General features: G+C 42.1%; 2 protein-coding genes across 5 annotated transcripts in view; both read right to left on the minus strand.

The window, feature by feature from the left end:
• Positions 1-2,686: 2,686 nt before the first annotated feature.
• MINDY2 (MINDY lysine 48 deubiquitinase 2) overlaps positions 2,687-19,572 on the minus strand; it is a 102,292-nt gene continuing 85,406 nt past the window's right edge. Inside the window, exons 7-11 of one of the 4 annotated variants that reach the window (XR_014713245.1) lie at positions 18,686-18,859; positions 12,184-12,366; positions 4,392-4,798; positions 3,796-3,869; positions 2,691-3,356 (exon numbers count right to left, since the gene is read on the minus strand). Coding sequence is in view for 2 of the 4 variants with exons in the window: in XM_084640727.1 (XP_084496853.1) it covers positions 4,673-4,798; positions 12,184-12,366; positions 18,686-18,859 (483 nt within the window). In the remaining 2 variants the exon portion in view is untranslated. Of the gene's footprint in view, positions 4,799-12,183; positions 12,367-18,685; positions 18,860-19,572 lie in introns of all 4 variants that reach the window. The other 3 variants (XR_014713244.1, XM_084640728.1, XM_084640727.1) reach the window with 3 other exon arrangements.
• Positions 6,791-9,112, minus strand: LOC311527098 (uncharacterized protein). Its single transcript, XM_084640729.1, has 2 exons — positions 8,075-9,112; positions 6,791-7,408 (listed from the first exon to the last, which is right to left on the minus strand). The coding sequence occupies exons 1-2, from the start codon at positions 8,451-8,453 to the stop codon at positions 7,278-7,280; spliced, it is 510 nt and encodes a 169-aa protein (XP_084496855.1). The 5' UTR covers positions 8,454-9,112; the 3' UTR covers positions 6,791-7,277.

Raw genomic sequence — 19,572 nt, forward strand, 5'->3', positions numbered from 1 at the left:
AATTTTGGATGAAAAGAAAGGCATAAATCAATCCATACAGCAAAAAGTCACCAGAAAGTATTTTGTAAGCTGCCAATTTTAAAACATATGAGGGTCCTATTCAGAGTTTCGAAAATGCCACTAGAATATTCCCTCATGGGATTCCAGACTGGACAACTGACACTTCCCACAAAACAACTCTTTTACATGCCCTCAAAATATTGCTTCTTGTACAAATGACAACCATGCAGTTATATTTCTCAGTTAGAAATACAGAATCATCCAAGACAGATTAATTCTATATGCACAAGTAAGCCTACAAAATAGGAAAGTGATAGCTGTAAAACAGCAATGAACTTCCAAACTGCAGCAAGCTCTCCAGAGGCAATTTTTCAGATAAAGACAACTTAAATTAATGACAACAAAATTAATCATTGAGATTGATATTTCAACAGAACTGCTGAGAGGCCTGACAGAATGGGTCCCTTTCTTGGCCCTGGAGCAGTACAAGAGGGGATGAAGGGACAAAAGCTGCCCTAAAAGAGACAGTTGGTGTAATGCCAATAATCAGTTCCCTTCCTGCCAAGTGGGCATGTCAGGCATTGTTTGGGGGAGGAGGGGACCTGGCCAGCACACACTGTGCTCCAGATATCTTAGAGGGAGAGAATTGTTCCTGGAGAACATTCCAGCTGCATAAGTAAGAGTAACCTTCTAGATGGGGCCCGGACAACCAACCAGGAACCACACATACCACCCCCTTCAGATCATGAGCTTGAAATTACTATTATGTTGTTGTATGTTCCAAATACACAGGGTAAGAAGGGAATTCTGCAAATTTCTACTTTAAAACGTATCTGTTTTCTCTTATTGGTGGTTCAGAGCCTATCAAGATTCTTATACTGATGCCTATCACCATAGAGGACCTTCTACCTTCTACCATAAATCATAACTGGCTATGTAGTCTAGACTGATGCTACAAGCCTTTCTTGTTGCAAACAACTTATTCTCATAGCTGGCCTGGAGTAAGACACTATCTCAGGACAATCAAACTAATGCTTGATTTGATTCTTTTACCCCGATATACAATCTGTGGAAGACATCACACTGATCAGATCACCTAGGAACATGCAGGCTGCCTGCTGTTTAAGGTTACACTTTCTCAAGTTTTTAAAAGTTGAATACTCTAAAACAAATAAAACCATTAGAAAACTACACAAAATTGGATACATCACGGACCATATCTTTTACAAATTGGTCTGACATCACCAGCAGGAAACTGAACTGAGCAAAGGGCTGACTGCACTTTTCATATACGTAGGATCAGAAGAAAAAAGGTAGGTTTTAAATTAGAGGAGTATTGAATACGCTTTTTCCTTTTGTGTTTGGGCTGAATAACATCAAATGATTTTGAATTGCCTTGTATTAAGTAAGGGAGTCATTTTTCAGTAACTTTGTACATACAAATCTGAATACCCAAAAGCAATCCCGTACAATGTTGCAACCATTATGGTACAAGCTTAAGAAGCCAAAATAGTTTGACAAATATCAAACAAGGTGTGGAAGTGTGGGTTCCTGATCCCGGGGTATGTCTATACTAGAAAGGTAAGTAGAGCTATATTAGGATTAATGAGGATTATATTTAGCAGTGAAATGGGTTCCATGTAACTCCCAATATATTTCCCTAGAGAGCTCTCTATCCATCTTTGTATATCAGGAGGAGATACCCACAGAGTACAGCTGGGTACAAAAAACCCCCACACAAGTATCTTAACGGGTAGAATAGAGTAAAAATAACCAAACATTCAAATTATTTAAAAAATAAGCCTAGTTCTGTAGAAAGCTGCAAGAGTAATAGCACTGCAGAACAGATTACAGTACCGGAGTTAGGAGTATAAATCTTCCTATTGTGCTCCACAAATATTCCCCAATATTGATTTAAAGGGATGCCCATTACAGGTGAGAGTAGTTCAGTCTCAATGACTATTCAATCTTTGGATTCTTTAGATGCTCAACAGATGACAACTGTTATGGGAGTTTTGGTGATGTAGACATCAGTCCTGTAGGAAATTAATTAAGACCACCAAACTCATTTCATATTGGGTACTAGCTTATATATTTATGATTTTGGTCACTACCAAGTTGGGCTAGATGCACACCAATGTCCTAGAAGTAAAAGAGTAAAAGCCTCAATATTACGAAAAACCTTAGCCATCCAGACCCTTAAAGAAAGAGCAAATTGACAAGAATTATTGTGAATAATATGAATATCAAGCCACAATATTTCTGAAACTGGTAACTCCTTTATTGAAGGAGAAACTGAATTATCTGGAAAGTCTGAGATTTTTACAACAAACATTGACATTTAATTTGTTTTCTTCCACTGGAATTGAATATACCAATATTGCCGTAAGTATATCAAATTATGTTTCAGGGGTGTCAGTAAGACATGAAGTAGGAATATTAAACAGAGTTTTCTGATACTAGCAAGTACATTGAATTATTTTTAGTGATTTACTTTATTTTACGAAAAGATGTACTTGATAGTAGCAACAACAATCTAAGTTAATTTGTTTTAAAAGTGAATGTACAATGCCAGTATTGTCATTGGAAATAATAAGGTAACAGAAGCTTAACTTGACATATTTATTTTTCAAGAGTATTAAATGTAAATATGAGTTTGGAAATATTTCATCAGTAACAGACTGCTTTTTAAAAAATATATGGTTAAAAGTTTTTGTACCTCCAATACAATACAATGTCAATATTTTCAGTTCTATGTAAAGCAAACCATCACATTTGTGTTCCTCGTTTATATTCGTATAATTTTGTCTGAAGAAATGGATTTTTGTGTCTGAAAGAGAGATCCCCTTCAATCATTCATCATCATTTCAGTATTACAAAAAGGAAATTGTAAGAAAGTGGACAGAAGGAAAAAAGCTGAGGAAGAAACTAAGAGTGATCTAGACTGACTCTTCAGTTATCATGAGAACTATTCCTACTTTATCAGCCTAATTGTTTATTTAAATATGTAATAGGTTTGTGCAATGACTGGTTCTAATTATGGAGGCAATTCCACTTGAACAATTTTATAGCATTGCTTTAACACTGGACTCAAATTCAGAAATCAAGAGGGTTTTTTAAATTTTGAGTTCCACGGACATCCCCCAAGCCACACTTCAAAATATATGAATGTCATACTCCAGTTGGCTGCTTTAAACTGTTCTATACTCACGTATATTAGTGCACTTACCAAGCCTTTGAATGTGAATCGGAACTTTTTTTCCAGCAGAAGCAGCTGTTTTCAAAAGTGTCTACAAGTTGCTAAATAAAAACTTTATCAAAAGGATCAGCGACAAGGTAGTTGTTATTGACTTTCCCTGTTGAAATGAAAGAGGATTTGTAGTACCCTCATAATAAAATTCAACAAGTATTTTGTTCCTGTAACCTATAAATACTACAAGATGTAACATGTTTACTTGGTTCCCATAAATTAGAAAATCTGGTTATTTCTATAGAAGTTTTCCATAACTCTAAACTAATGATTTAAAAAACAAAGTGATACTACATCTGAGTGCCTTTCCAAACAATTTGAGAGACTAGCTTAACCTTTCTCTCACCCTGCAAAAGTGTGCTTTTTACTGATACATGATTTTTAAAAGTATTTGTACACAGTATACTAGCTTAAATATACAAATGGACATGTTAAAGTCATGTTACGGTTCAAGGTACTTCTGGATGAAGGCAGATATTAAGTTAGTTATTTTAATTCTGCATTCCTACGCAGGACAAGCATTATTAGAGACTTCAGTTTCCTACCACCATTCACGTGTTGCATGGAGAGATCAATAAATAACAACTTCTCTGGTCCAGTTTACCTATAATGGAAGATACTAAACAAAGAAAAAAAAACTATTAAATTATTTGTGTCTGACCCTGATAAGATCTGAGTTGTGATACCCAGTTTTTAACTTCAAGAAAAGCAAAATAAATCTTTATCTTGCTTATCAATAGACACCCCATTTTTCCATGACACACAATTTTCAGTATGATATTTAACAAATAACTTATATATGAGACTAAGGTCATGGTGGTAGAACTAACCCAGTGGTAGAAATAACCCAGCACAAATATGGGTTAAAGAATGGCCTACCAGCTCTTGAACAAAAGGAATCTGGGTGCATTATGGAGGCAGTTTGCCCAGAAACATATTGGGCTCTAAAACCATAAATGCCCAGTCTAAGTTATATTGTCAGACCATGAAAAGCAATATAGGATTCTGTTTTGCTGATGTAAAGATTTCAGGAAGAAATCTGACAAAATCAATTACCTCCTTTCTTTGTTTAGAGCAGAAGATGAAATAGCTTACTAACTGATATTATAAGTAACGCATGTCACTATGACACAAAACTTGCCATGATTTGTGTGTTTAGCTACAAGGTGCAGTATTTCTCATGACTGACTCAAAGCACAGCCGCATCCCATTGTAATGGAATTCCATCTCACACAGAGCGCACTGTATGACTTTGAAGAAAGTCTGTATGATTGTAACAAAGTAGTCACCCATCCTCTCCTTAAACGTGAATAAATCCATGGGGTAATCAGGCACAGGCGGCATGTAACAGGTTTGTCTTCATTTTATTCCTTGTTTTTGTTTGAGGACATGCACTTGACTCCAGGCAAAATCCATCCCCGGTTACAAAATAACACAACTATTCTTTTCTTTCTCTTTCTCCCTCTCTTTCTCTCGAGGTTCTTTTCGTTTGCGTTCACTACTTCCAGATTGTCTTCCACTTGCTGGAGAAGCAGCTCCTTGCATCTGCTGGAAGAAAGACTTGAAAAATCAAAACCAGCAAAGAGAAATATTATTCTAAATGCTAAAGGTAGTTCCTGAATCAACATTCCTGTCTAAAATTCATATGGCTGGGAACAGTAACTAATGGAAACTGAAACTTGCTCACTAACTTTAATATTCATTAATTATGCAAACTACAGCCATCAGGCACAGAGTGTTTCAGGGCATGTATACACTTGCAGATGTAGAGCGCTTTGAGTTAAACCCGCCTTCGGAGAGTGCAGTAGGGAAAGCGCTGCAGTCTGTCCACACTGACAGCTGCAAGCGCACTGGCGTGGCCACGTTTGCGGCATTTGCAGCAGCATTGGGAGCGGTGCATTATGGGCAGCTATCCCACAGAACACCTCTTCCAATTCTGGCGCTGTGGCTTGTGGGAAGGAGGCAGGAGGTGCGGGGCATTCTGGGTCCTGTCCGAATGCCCTGTGATGCATCGGTTCGCATCCCAGCAATCCCTGTGCTTCCGTCCACATTTGGCACCATCTTTCAACAATTTTCGTACTGCGCGCTCTGTCTTCCCTTTCGGTCTGCGGGAATGGAGCCCGAACTGCTGAGGAGTATGCTGACGAGTCTTGCCAGCATGTCACGTTTGGCAGTCGAGTTATTCCTTATGATCCAAAGTGACAGTGCGGGCTCTGACGAGGATATCGACTCGAATAACGCTTATGACACGAGTTTGCTTGTGGCATTCACGGACATGCTCTGCACCGTGGAATGCTGCTTTTGGGGTTGGGAAACAAGCACTGAGTGGTGGGATCACATCGTCATGCAAGTCTGGGATGACGAGCAGTGGTTGCAGAACTTTCGGATGAGAAAAGCCACTTTCATGGAACTGTGAGGAGCTCGTCCCCACCCTGCGGTGCAAGGACATGAGATTGAGAGCTGCCCAGACGGTGGAGAAGCGTGTGGCTATTGCAATCTGGAAGCTGGCAACTCCAGACAGCTACCGATCGGTCGCTAACCAGTTTGGAGTGGGAAAGTCGACCGTTGGAATCGTGTTGATGCAAGTTTGCAGGACTATTAATCGCATCCTGCTCAGAAGAAACGTGACTCTGGGTAACGTGCATGATATTGTGGATGGCTTTGCACAAATGGGTTTCCCTAACTGCGGAGGGGCGATAGAGGGGACGCTTATTCCAATTCTGGCACCAGCCCACCTAGCCTCCGAGTACGTTAATCAGAAGGGGTATTTCTCTATGGATCTCCAGGCGCTTGTGGATCACCAGAGGTGTTTCATTGACATTAAAGCAGGCTGGCCCAGAAAGGTGCATGACGCATGCATCTTTCAGAACACCGGCCTGTTCAGAAAGCTGCAAGCTGGGACTTTTTTCCCAGACCAGAAGATCACCGTAGGGGAAGTCAAAATGCCCATTATGATCCTTGGAGACGTTTAATGCTGTGGCTCATGAAACCCTACACAGGGAGCCTTGACAGCAGCAAGGAGTGGTTCAACAACAGGCAGAGCCGGTGCAGAATGACTCTGGAGTGTGCTTTTGGCTGCTTAAAGGGCCGCTGGCACTCTCTGTATGGGAAGCGGGACCTGGCTGATGACAGCATCGCCGTGGTTATATCTGCGTGCTGTACCCTCCATAATATTTGTGAAGGGAAGTGTGAACGATTCACTCAGGCATGGAACTCGGAGGTTCAACACCTGGAGGCTGAATTTGAACAGCCAGAGAGCAGGGCTCTTAGAGGGGCCCAGTGCAGGGCTGCAAGAATTAGGGATGCCTTGAGGGAGCAATTTGAGGCTGAAAGCTACCAGTAATGTCTGGTGCCCTGCACGGGAGTGAAGTGCAGTGGTTCCAGTGTTGTTAGGAATCTGTTTGCTACACTGACTTGCAGTGCCTGTTTCTTTCCTGGGCTAAGGTATCTTTTACTTTATGCAATAATAAAGTATGTTTTCAAAGCCAAAAAATCCATTTATTGAAAAGGAAGTTCATTTATTGAAAAGAAACACACCTGCTTGAGAAACAGAAAGGGCAAGGGGGTGGGGTGGGGAACAGTACAATCACAGATTTGCATATGTCCTGTTATCATACTCAGCCTTCCTGTCTGGAGTGCTGTGCAATGACTGCTGCACTTCAGAATGGCTATACTGGGTTGTGATGGGGGTTGAGTGCAGTGGGTAAGGGTCGTAGTTTTCAAGGCTGGGTGGTGAAGCTACAGGTGTTGGAGGCAGCTGTGGTGGTAAGAACTTGGATTTTGGGGATAGTGGGTTGGATGTGACATGGGGGCACAAGGGAAAAAGTTTTGGGACAAGGGCTGCGGGGGCGCGGGGGCAGTAGTGCTCTGCCTGCATGGCTACGAGTGCCTGGATAGAGTCCGCTTGGCGCTCCATTATGCTTATCAACCAATCCATGCTTTGCTGCTGGAGCAATGTGCTTTTGTGTCGGCGCTCCTCATTCTGCTGGCAGATCCTCCTTTCACTGTCCCGCCACTCCTGCACTTTTTAATTTTCATTACTTGAATGCTGCATTACTTCATGCAACAGGTCTTCCTTGCTTCTATGTGGCCTCTTTCTGATTCTTTGGAGTCTTTCGGCCGGTGATAAAACAGATGGCTGAGATCTCAAGGTTGCATCTGTAAGGCAAAATGCAACACTTAACAGAGGCTGCATTGTTCACACCAGACAGAGCAATGATTCCCCTGTACTTAAGGGCAAGCACAGTCTACACAATAGCATAATTTGCCCATCCCAAAGCGAGCGCACATAACGCACGGGAGCCCCAGAATGGTGAGTAAGCACAGGGTCAAGCGTGACTGATTGTTTCACGGCTGTACTGTCCTCTGGGTTTCTGTGCCTTGGGGAGAGCCAACAGCAGCAGGGGGCCTCTATACTGAACACTGTCCCCACACTTTCCACAGGAGTTCGTCCTGGAAGATATCCTGCTGCTGAGGGTGACCCGGGAAGGAAGGGAGGGTCTTCTACTGCAATGTGGCTTCTGCCCTGGTCCCTATGCAGCTTGCCTGTGTGCAGCAATGGTCCCCCTGCCCCACATGGCACAGTGGTGCAGACAAGTTAGCCTTACTGGGACAAGGACCACAGTGGCTCTCCCGAGAAACCTGCACAAGCGTATTGCCCAAGTTCTGGATGAGACCTTTGAAGAGATCACTGAGGCCGATTACCGTGATGTGACAGAGCACATCAATGCCTGATTCTGCATCTAGGCATGCATTCAGCCCTAACCCTCCTCACCCCAAGAGCCCGCACTGAATAACTTTCTTCCCAAAATAAAAGCCGCTTACCGGGAACCTCCTCTGGTGTTTGTCCTTCCCGAAGCACCGGCCGCTGCGACTGGCTACCTTCCTCCTCACTTGAGAACAGCTCCTGGCTGCATGCGTCTAGGGATTCTGGGGTGTCTTCCTCTGCCTCAGCACCCTCGCTCCCACTTTGCTCCTCCTCCTCCTGCCTTGTTGAACTGGGCTCCGAAGCGTCCATGGCGGTACTCGGAGTGGAGGTGGGGTCGCCCCCAAGTACTGTGTCTAGCTCTTTGTAGAAACGGCAGGTCGCAGGGGCAGCACCGGAGCGGCTGTTTGCCTCACGGGCTTTGTGGTAGGCATTCCGCAGCTCCTTCACTTTTATCCTGCACTGCAGCGCGTCCCCATCATGGCCCCTTTCCATCATGTCCCTTGATATCTGCCCGAAGGTATCATAATTCCTATGGCTGGAGCACAGCTGGGACTAGACAGCTTCCTCCTCCCAAACACTGAGGTCCAGCGCCTCGCCATTGGTCCATACGGGGGATCGCCTGGCATGTGGAGGCATGGTCACCTGGAAAGACTCACTGAGAACACGCCACGCCTGGCTGAGCAAACAGGAAGGGGATTTTCAAAATTCCCAGAGAATTTAAAGGGCGGGTCTGACCGTTGGTCACCTGAGGACAGGGCAGTAGAGTTCAAAGTGATGACCAGAGTGGCTAGAACAGGAATTGTGGGACACTTCTGGAGGCCGATCAGAGCGCACTAACAGACCAGGGTGTCCACACTGGCGCTGCAGCGCTCCAGCGGGGGCACACCAAACGTTATTCCACTTGTGAGGTGGAGTACCAGGAGCACTCTAGCTGCAGAGTCAGAGTGCTCTACGTGCATTGCCAGAGTGGACGGGTGGTGAGCTAGTGAGCCCAGGGCTCCTTTAATGCACTCTAACTCACAAGTGTAGCCAAGTCCTCAGTTTGAGGTCTGTTAAAACTAACATGCAAAATTAATTATTTTTAGCGAGAAAGACAGATTCCCACAGCCCAAATGAAATACAATCAAAGTCCCATCTGTCTTATACAGCACAACAGACCTAAATAATGTGTAGTATTGAGCCCCAAGCACTCTTCCTATTATGCGACCCTGTTCCAGATCAGTTCAATCAGTGCCATATCATTTGTATAATTTATTTTGCTATTAAATTTAATTTAGTTTATAATATCCCCCCCCCGAGTTTCACTGTGCTGTAGATTTTTCAGTTTTCTTTTTTCAAATCAAAGACAAACTACATTTTCGAAGCTGCAGACTGAAAATGCTGGGTTTTGACTACTAATTATGGAAAATCTGGGACTTTTGGCAACAAGGAAGCCATAGGAGATCATTTTAGTTTTTGATAATCAAGAGTCAGTGAATGCTTTTGGTACTTGAAGCCCTAAGGAGCCAACTATGGGAAGGGACAGAGATGACTTTACATTTGGGAGAGCAGGTACATGGATTTCTTCTTCCCCATCCCAGCAACTCTATTGCAGCTGGCTAATCCCTTCACATCTTAACCAAATAACTGTAGCTGCATCCAACAGTGAGAGATAAACACAGTAATTTGATGTTTCTGCTAAAACGATGAGCAGCGTAACAGTGTTATTTATATTGTCATAATTGTGCTTCAGTGTTAACATCTTGTTTAGATTAATGGGTGCAGTTCACACTTCTGAGTTATTGTTCCTGTCTGTCTGAAGACTCAGTCAGACTTCACTGTGATAGTTTACTTTCAATTTTTGAATATTTTTCGCAACTAAAAATGTGCTTTTTTTTTTTTTTTTTAAAATGATCTCAGAATCAGGAAGGGCAATTAAAAAAATTCAGTTAGGTGACAATTTACATAGATGAATATAAATCACATTAAACACGGTATCTTGAACATAATTATTTACCTTGACAAAACAACCTAAAAGGACCTGGACTGCAAATTCTATGGTCATCTACCGCTAATTTGATATTTTGACATAAAATTAAAAGGACAGAATAAAAGCAATTACCAAATCTCCAACAAACTAAAGTATTACATAACATAACGCAAGAGCACAAACTCCTATAATGTGGTTTGTGGGAAAGTAGCATAGTTGCATATTATTTAACAGATAACTTGAGGATATCTCCTCTGACAATTCAGTAATTACAGTGGACTAAATCCGCGGTTTTCAAAAAAAATTTCTGGCAACACAGTTGCAGGAAATTGTTGATGCCCATGATTCAATGGAGCTGGGGATGAGGGGTTTGGGAGGGGCTCAGAGCTGGGGCAGAGGGTAGAGGTGCAGGGGTGAGGCTGGGAATGAGGGGTTCAGTATGTGGGAGGGGGTTCTGGGCTGGGGCAGGAAGTTGGGGTGTAGGAGGGGGTCAGGGCTCTGGGATGGAGGTGTAGGCTCTGGGGTGGGGCCAGGGATGAGGAATTTGGGGTGCAGGAAGGGGCTCCGGGTTTCGGGGGGCTCAGGGATGGGGCAGGGGATTGGGGTGCGGGTTTACCCTGGGCAGCTCCTTGTCAGTGGCGCAGTGGGGGTGGACCATGGACCGCGCTGTGCCCTGGAAGCGGCCAGCAACAAGTCCAGCTCCTAGGCAGAGGTACGCAAGTGGCTCTGTGCGACTCTTGCCCGCAGGCACTGCCCCCAGCTCCCACTGGCCGGGAACTGGCCAATGGGAGTGCGGAGCTGGTGCTCTGGGTGAGGTCAGCGCGTGGAGCCCCGTGGTCCCCGCACCTAGGAGCCAGGCCATTCTGGGGTGCAATGCGGTGTCAGAACAGGTCGGGACTAGCCTGCCTTAGCCAGGCAGCACCGTCGACGGGACTTTTAATGGCTCAGTCGACGGTGCTGACCAGAGCCACCGCAACCCAGTGCCTTACATTCCGCAACCCAGTACTGGGTCACGACCCACAGTTTGAAAACCACTGGACTAAACAAACAGGATAAAGGCAGAGTTTTTTTGACACCAAATGCCAAGACGTCTATTGCACAGGCTATGATCACTGAGTTAACAAGCAGCACCCTCAAAATGCTGGAAGATGCTCTCCCTCTCTGTGTGCTACTTTTTTTTTTCCCCTGAATGAGAAGGCTTCAGTCAATTTTGAGTTTTCTGTCCTCTTTGTCAGTTCTGCAGTCTAATGAATAAATTTGAGACAGACTTTTTTCAGCTTTTATGATTCACCCATACACAGGGATAAGTTTTGCATTTGCTGCCTCACATTTGGATGACTGGGGAAATAACAAGGAAAATGTCTCATGAGGAATAAACAGATATGAATAAGAACTTACCGATTAAATGCAAGTTGGATAAATGGGGTTTTATGCAGCTTTTTAGTTGTTTTAGTTTCAGAAGTCAGATACAATTAGGTGTGTACAAAACAGTTATGCAAAACTGAAAACGGGATTATTTAGGGACAGTGAGACAAGCAGAACTGCATTCAGTGACATTTCTAGTCATGATGTAGGAGAGGAATAAGATGTTAAAAACTCATTTTGCTGTAGCTGCTAATAGCTGAATAATGAAAACCTAACTCTGCATGCTAATCAGTATACAAAAATTCAAAATCCAAAAGATATATGTTTCAGCTTTTCATAGGATTGTCTTATTAAAAAAATCCTGATCAGCTTTCTCTTCTTCATCCAAAGATGGCTGAAATGCTGCACGGTGCTACTTCTGTTTCAATGCAATTTCTGTAACTACAATTATAACTCTTATCAGCATCCCTATTTAATAGTCTTAGCAAAATCTTGGTGTAGATGCCAAGGCCATTAGCAACCTGGTTTAATTTACCATGACACTGACAGAAATTGATACGGAATTAGCATGCATATTCTAGCAGTAATAAGATTTTTCCTAAAGTTTGTTGTACAATCGTCATATTCACTCACTGTACAGAGTGTTAGTGGTATTAGTGTTACACATCTAGAGCAAGTTCTATGAACATTGCTATGATAATGCTGCCTATAAAATCTGAGGTAAAGTAAGATGCTATGGAAGAAAATCAAACAGACAGTATCCTTTTCATACTGAATGAAACTTGTCATTGATGTAAAACACTCACAGTAGTAAGAATTTGTGTTTTAATGAAGTTACCAGAAACTAAATAAAGCTAATAACTGTACTCTAACCATGGAATATGCTCTTACCTGGGCCTGAGCAGCAGCTGCAGCTGCTTGTTCTTGTTCCTGATAGTACTGAGAAGCCCGCCTATCCTCCTCTTCCTGCAGCTTCTTTGCTAGCTCTAGATCACTGATTCCTTCTGGGATCTGCTCCCAATCAATATCTTGGCTCTGCTGCTCTTGTTGTAAAGACAATGCCATCAGATAGTCCTAAGAAGTAAACTCATTATTAGTAAACACTCTTCTGCTACCCTAATGATAAGCCAAAGTTGTAACAGGACTTCCATGAACCTCTAAAAATGAGAGCTCCAGGATTCAGTATTTATGCTTCCTGGATGGTTTTTTATGTTGAATGGCCACTTAAAAGTGCTGGTTAAAGCCTCCATACGAAGTCAGATCAAGGAAGGAATTGTGACAGGAGCACCTGTATACCTTCTCTGACTCTGTTCTGTACTGCAGTATATCTACAGCATAACTTTTTTTTAATATTTATCCATATGTAAACAAACATATATAAAAAAAACTTTGTTTACATATGGGCTTACTTTTTAAATTCCTAATATTATCACCTCCCTTTTTTATAAATGTTCCATTAAACCACTATGAGCAAGCTATTCTCCACCAAAAATCTTCATCCTATCTTTGGGGGGAGGGGATTGCTCTGAAAATCTAGCAGAGGGATTATGACTTACAGACCATCATTACTCAGAGATGTTAATACTCACTTAAATTTTAAGCACGTAAGAGAATGAAGTTCCACACGGACAAAGTGCTAAAGTTATGTGAACTAGTGATTTTATCCTTTCAGAAATATTCATGTTGCAATATATTATCATTCAAGAAGAGTACTTTAATTAGCACATTGCTTTGCAAAAGCACTTTAGACCAAGAGCAGAAGAGAGCAAAACTGCAGAAATCCCTCAGAAAAACTATGTGTGGGGGCATGGACAAGTGCAGTAACATCTCTTTCCCCTAACCTAACTACCATATACAGTACTCACATTTTTCTCCTCAGACAACCACATGGAAATTCAGTTTAATGTGAAGCCAGAGAGGTGCAGAAGCAGGAATCAGCTGCTTTATGTGGCACATTTCCCCTTCCACTGCACACAGTAACATTAGTAAATGTCCCTTCAAGGAGCATTAGCTTACACTATGCGGTTGGTGACATAAGAAAAACAGAACCCAGGCACTACCAGTACTTGGGGAGAGGATGATAAGTCTCAGGGGACTGCAGATGGACAGATGATCTCCAGTGCAAAATCTGTGCTTTGACTCAGGGTTACTACTGGATGCACAGACCATCTGATTATTCTGAATACTGCTTCTCCACCCCTTCCACATCTACACAAACTCCTTAAAGAAGGAAAGGTTATGACCTTCCCAAAAAGCACACACATATTTGGATAAGTGTCCCTCTGTCATTTAATTTTATATCAGAGGAGAGCAAAGATTTTGAATTTAAGTAAGAGAATATTTTGTCACTATTTAAATTAGCTACTTCTGATTGTTAGGCTACTGTACAATACTGTAACTTTTGCAAAGGAATTCTTCAAAAGCTGCACTTTAATAGTAATACTGGATCAAACAAAAATATTCCATTACTATGAAGATATGTCATCCAGAATTGTACTGTATTGCACCACCTAAGAATAACAGAATGTTTTGCAGCTATCAGTTATTATTGGTATTGAATTTAGTTTTCATTTTATCTGCCATGAGGGAGCTGTCATGGGAAAACACCTTTCAGCCAAATAAAATAGTAGTAGTAATAGCAAAATAAAATGGAATTTCTTCTTGATCGATAGAAGAAAGAGAGGTATTACAGTCTTCCAGTTCAGAGCTTTAAAACACGAGTACATTGAACACACTAGGGAACTTTTAGTATGTGGAAGCAGGTTCCACACAAATAATGCACATCAGGATTGCGAGAGTTAGATTTTCACCCTAGCTCGTCAAGAACTAAGTGTACATACAGATATATAGCTAACTTTTGTACAGTTGTCCACAGCATCAAGGTGCCGTGGCAGCCATGGATTTCCAGCAAGTGAAGATGCCCCAGCCATCTCTCTTTCACTCAGAAATGCCCCTTGCACTGGGAGCTAGCCATAAAAGGCTACTATACCAGCTCTACGCTACTTGGGGATTCCCCTTACCCAAGGAGAATCCTAAGTGCCCATCACCGCTGGCTTTATGGCTGCTTTGAGCCATAAAAATCACAGTGGAGAATCCAACCCATTGAATTTTTGTGGTTGCCCTGAAGTGTTCAATTCCAACAAATGCCAGTACAGAGTCATCATTCCAAATTTGTTCTCAAGCGTATTTTCCCCACAATGTAGCACTTCACCCTAGCAGAAAAATTGATATGCCAGCTTTTTAATGTTTAATTTTGATATACCATGGTTGTTGGTTTTTTGCATTATTTCAACAGCTCCAAACAAATTAAATCTGATAACATTAATTTCAGATAATCAGCTCAATTACAGACATCTGTTTGGGCTAGTCTCTGCTTATAACTGACTGTGCAGTACCACAGGTGGCCCCTAAATTTTTCTCATGTTTCTAAATTTTCTAAATTTCACTCATGTATTTGCAGGGAATAAGATTAAGTCTTGATTTATATTATCAGAAAATTATCAAAACCTACACATGTATATTGGGACATGTTAATATGGGGGATTATCTCAGATTTTAACTGAAGTGCTTAAATTTATAAACGCATCTGCCTACACATATTTGAAGCTTTTTAAAATATGTAAAAATGCTTCTCAAATACACTTTAAGAACTCATTAATTAGTTTTGTCTACGTAGAATGTAAGTTCTTTGAGGCAGAAACTGTCTCTTGCTGTACGTTTCTACCCTGCCTACCACAATGGGTCCTCTTAGAAGAGGCCTCTAGAAGCTAATATAAGACAAACAAACTAGAATCTATGAATACTACTGTTTTTCCATTCTGCAGAATTGACATCAAAAGGCAAAGTTCAGTGAGGACAGTGAGATCTGAAATAATGTATATCAAAACACAATTATGTACTGTACTACTGTTCTCTAATTTATGAACCCTTACAGACAGGATAACCCATGCTTTTAAGGTAAATTACCAACAGCATGTAGAATTAAAATCCTTACAGACCAAATCTGAAGTTGGCTAGATATTGTAGCTTTCATAAACTAGCATAAGCTACTAAGTTTTTACTAATAGGATGACAGTAATTTATCAGTAACTGGAGTTCTTCGAGATGTGTTGACATTCCATTCATAGTGTACATGCACCTAGAGAGTTTGAGATTGGAGACTTTTTGGCTCACGCTATCCATATGGCGTGCATGCACCCTTCCATTCCTTGTGCTCTGCAGTGAGGGCATTTAAGGGCAATGTGCGTCAGCACTTCCCACTGCAGAATCCCCAAAGTCAACTCGAAGGCAGACGGAATGGAAGGATGGATGTGGAGTGCATATGGTCAACACATCTCAAGAAACTCCATTTACTGTACATGGTAAGTAACTTGCCATTCTCCTTCAAGTGTTTGTCCATATACACTTTCCACTGATAGTGACTCCCAAGCAACAATGGGAGCTTAGAATGGTTAGTTAAACAATGACTGAAGAACTGCTTTACCAAATACAGCATCAGATCTAGAAGACTCTGTGAGGGTGTAGTGCTTTATGATGATGTGTATTGATGCCCAAATAGATGCTTTACAGATGACTGATATGGGAAAATTTTCACAGTGATGCCACAGATGTAGTTTGTACTCTAGTGCCCTGAAGCCAGAATGCCTGTTGCATAACAACCACCATCACCATGAATCTGATAGTTGTTTCCACCATATCCAGTGAGCCTCGCTTACGTGTATTGGCCATTTGCTGGCCCTTGCTGACTAATGACAAATTCTTTTTAAGTCTCATTTGGCAGTTTATCTGTAAAGACATGCAGTCTCTCGTGTATCAGAAGCCATAACTGGCTAATATGGCCTAGTAATTGGCCACATAGAACTGTAGAATTGCCAAAGAGTAGGCTTTCTGGGCAAATTTATCTAATCTCTTTGATTAGTCCTCCTTTTGGTGTGGACTTGAGTTGTTTTGCTCTTTCCTTCATTACTGTGACTACAGAGGAAAGTGTCTGTAAAAGAATTCTGCACGCTTGAGAGGTACTTGCTATTTTCTATCTGCCCTAAGAGAGCAATGGGGTGCTGAAGTATGCATTTGCCACACAGTTTTGGCTGTGTCCATGATAGCTTTGTTGACAGGGAGGGCTATTTTTCCTGCCAAAGCAGCATGGGGTATGTCCACTAATTTATGAGTCTGCTTCTGGACCTCCTCAATAGGGATTTGAAGGACCTCAGATATCCTTTTTAATAAATATTGGAAGTCCTTGAAATTGTCCAATTATGATGCCACTGGTGGTACACTACAACCTCATCAGGGGACAAAGAACAGGGCCACCGGAGCTGACAGGCTTCCCTCTGGTTCCTGTTCTTCCATAACTTCCTGCTCTACCTGCGGTTGAAGCGGAACCAAGAAGTGGGTAGCCTCTGGGACTGATATTGTGGGTGAAACAATCTCCTGGCAGCGGTGCTGGTCCATCTGGCTAAAACTGGATTGAGCAGACCAGGGTTCCCAATAGGGCCACATGGGAATTGATTGGTATGAGCCTGATGGCCAGGAGATAGGGAACCATGGGTCAAGATTTTAAAGGTCCCAGTATTTTTCCCGTGAAGAGTGTTTGGACTCTATCAAATGTTGAGGTTTGAGGCAAGTAAAGATGCTACTGGTATGGATCTTCCTAACCCTTTGACTCTGAAGATAAGAAGAATGGAAAATGCTGATTAATGGGTGATGTTGACGTGGGTGGTGCTGTGGCTCCCAGTGCGTTAGCAACAGATAGTGCCACACCAGTTAGTAAAGTCGATGCTGACTGTAATGCTGAAGCCAACAATAAGGGAGATGAGGTAGTATCTTTTATTAGACCAATTTCCGTTTGTGGAAGAAACGAGCTTTCAAGCTTTACAGAGCTGAAGAAGAGCTCTGAAGCTCAAAAACTTGTCTCTTCCACCACCAGAAGTTGGTCCAATAAAAGATATTACCTCACCCACCATGTTGCTCTCATATCCTGGGACCAACATGGCTACAACAACACTACAAACAGTAAGGGAGATTGTAGGTCCTGTTGTATCTGGAGATCAACTGGTGCTTAGTACTTGTATGGTGCCTTCAGCAAAGGTGTTGTGGATTGGTGGTCTGGAACCAGGTTCTCTCAGCATATTTTACATTCTCCATTATGGAACAGGAGAGGCCCCTGGTGTCTGGCCTAGGTCAGCTTGGCCCTGCTGCCAGGAGTATCAGTGCTGGGGCCATTTCACAATGCATCTATAGAGTATTAGGTAGATGGTACTAGGATTATACAAGTTCTTTTGTGAATGCAGAGTTTTCTGTGCGGGGTGCTTTGGTGCCATCCAGTCGGAATCGGCATGAGACTGAGCTTTGGCAGGAATCATTTTGGGCCACGTCGTCTCAGCAGATGTTATGTGCTGTGGGCAGGTTTTCCTCTTAGACAAAGCCTTGGTAGGTGTTCTGCCTCTCGGACTCCTGGAGCCTTGTGGGCTGTCTGAGGACACAGACCTCATGGCCTGGAAGTTGGGCAGTAATTGGGCTCTTGCAGGCTGTACTTGGGGGCTCTGAGTCATGAGGAAGACCTGAAAACCAGCCTTCCTGTCTTCCCTGGCCTTAGAACTAAAAGACTTATAAATTGCCCATTTGCTAGGAATGTACGATTCTTTCAGACAATCAAAGCACTTCTGAATGTTAATCTGAGACTGTGACAGTTCCCTCACAAGGGGCAGCATTTCAATCCAAGAGAACCAGATGATACCATGCTGTTGGTGATTAATCCCTAAAGAACTAACAATAACAACAGACAATCCGATAACTATATCTATTAATGGACTAAGCTATGACTATATAAACTGTGAAATCAGAGCTAGAACTATACTAGTAGAGAACGGCTGGCAGTCTCTCAGACAATCAGGGCTTCATTTCTAAGCTGAAAGGATGTGAGAAGAATTGAGTGGTGGCTGATTAGCTTCTCCCTTATATGCCCTCACTGCAGAGCAATGAGGATTGGCAGGGTGCACATGCACGTATGGATACTACTGGCCAAAAAGTCTCCAATCTTGAGCTCTTGAGGCATATGCACACTATGAGTGGAACGTGCATATGGACAAGCATCCGAAGAAGCAAAAATTCCATAGTATGATTTTTTTTTAAAATAATGTACATTAATTCCTTAACATGTCAAATCTGACTTCTGGTACCTGAACAAAACATGCTAAGAAATACCCATGTGAAGAGGCAACAGCAGAATCTTTGGAAAATGGGTTCATTTTTCCTAGAGAGCAATTTTCAAAAACAATCAGTGTCAGCCTTACTCTGATCCCATTGAAGTCAGTGGTAGAACTTCCATTGACTTCAATGGGACAACTTTGGAAAATCCCACCCTACAAAAGCTGGAGAAATGCAATAGATTTACCTGATCAATTTGATCCTGCTGCCCTCTATATACAGTTTCTGGGTCTGATGGAGGCCGAAGGTGGAATTCAGAGTCACAGAAATTTCCATCACCATCTACATTATGTAAACTTTCCCAGACAACTTTCTCTTCTGTAAGAAAACCCTGGTCTGTCACCAGCAGATAAAGCTGACCCTAAATGGAAGGATAATAAGGATAGAATCTATAAGAGGAATAAAAGTAGATCTTTACAGTCTGAAACATTTACTTATTATTCCTACTAACTGAACCTCCATGATTCAGTAAACCGAATGAGGATAATTTAGATTTATGCCCATGTTTCAGATTTAAAACTATTTGTATACTTCTGTTATCAGTACGGAATATTGAGATTTATATTAGTGCTCATTTCCAATGCACACTGGCAACCTACAGCAATACAAAGAATCCATCACAGGAGAATAAAATCCTGCATATTAACTAAAGTTCCCATTCCCTATTACAATAAACATAAAACATAGTCCCACCAACTTGGGTTCTCAAACTACTTGATGGAACAGGTTCCAAGGTGTGGGCCCTTTGCTGGGAATACCTGGCTACTGGCAATGTAAATTCCAGGACAGAAAAAAAAAAAAAAAAAAACCTCAACAGATTTTAACTCCCATGGTAGGGCTTGGAGACAAGAGAGGATCTTCCAATAAGTGGGTCTCAGACCATTATTAGGTTATAGATGCTAATGTTTGAACTGCACCCAAAAGCAAACTGGCAGCCAATGCAGGTCATGGAGCACTTTTGTTATGAGCTCTCCAACTCAAGGGGAGCTGCTAACTTCAGCAGTAGCTGAAGCTTTCAAGTCCTCTTCAGTGGTGCCCCAAGTAGATCTTACTGCAGCTTTTTTGCCTTCACAT

The sequence above is a fragment of the Lepidochelys olivacea genome (genome assembly GCF_965140295.1).
Source record: "Lepidochelys olivacea isolate rLepOli2 genome assembly, chromosome: 10".
Taxonomy (NCBI): domain Eukaryota; kingdom Metazoa; phylum Chordata; order Testudines; family Cheloniidae; genus Lepidochelys; species Lepidochelys olivacea.

What these genes read in the sequence shown, in the direction of transcription:
- LOC311527098 (XM_084640729.1), bottom strand. Translation starts at nt 8,453, where the DNA reads ATGATGGAAAGGGGCCATGATGGGGACGCGCTGCAGTGCAGGATAAAA. An exon ending in AACACCAGAGGAGGTTCCCG is followed by an intron (nt 7,409 to 8,074) that starts GTAAGCGGCTTT and finishes TTTGCCTTACAG; the next exon opens with ATGCAACCTTGAGATCTCAG.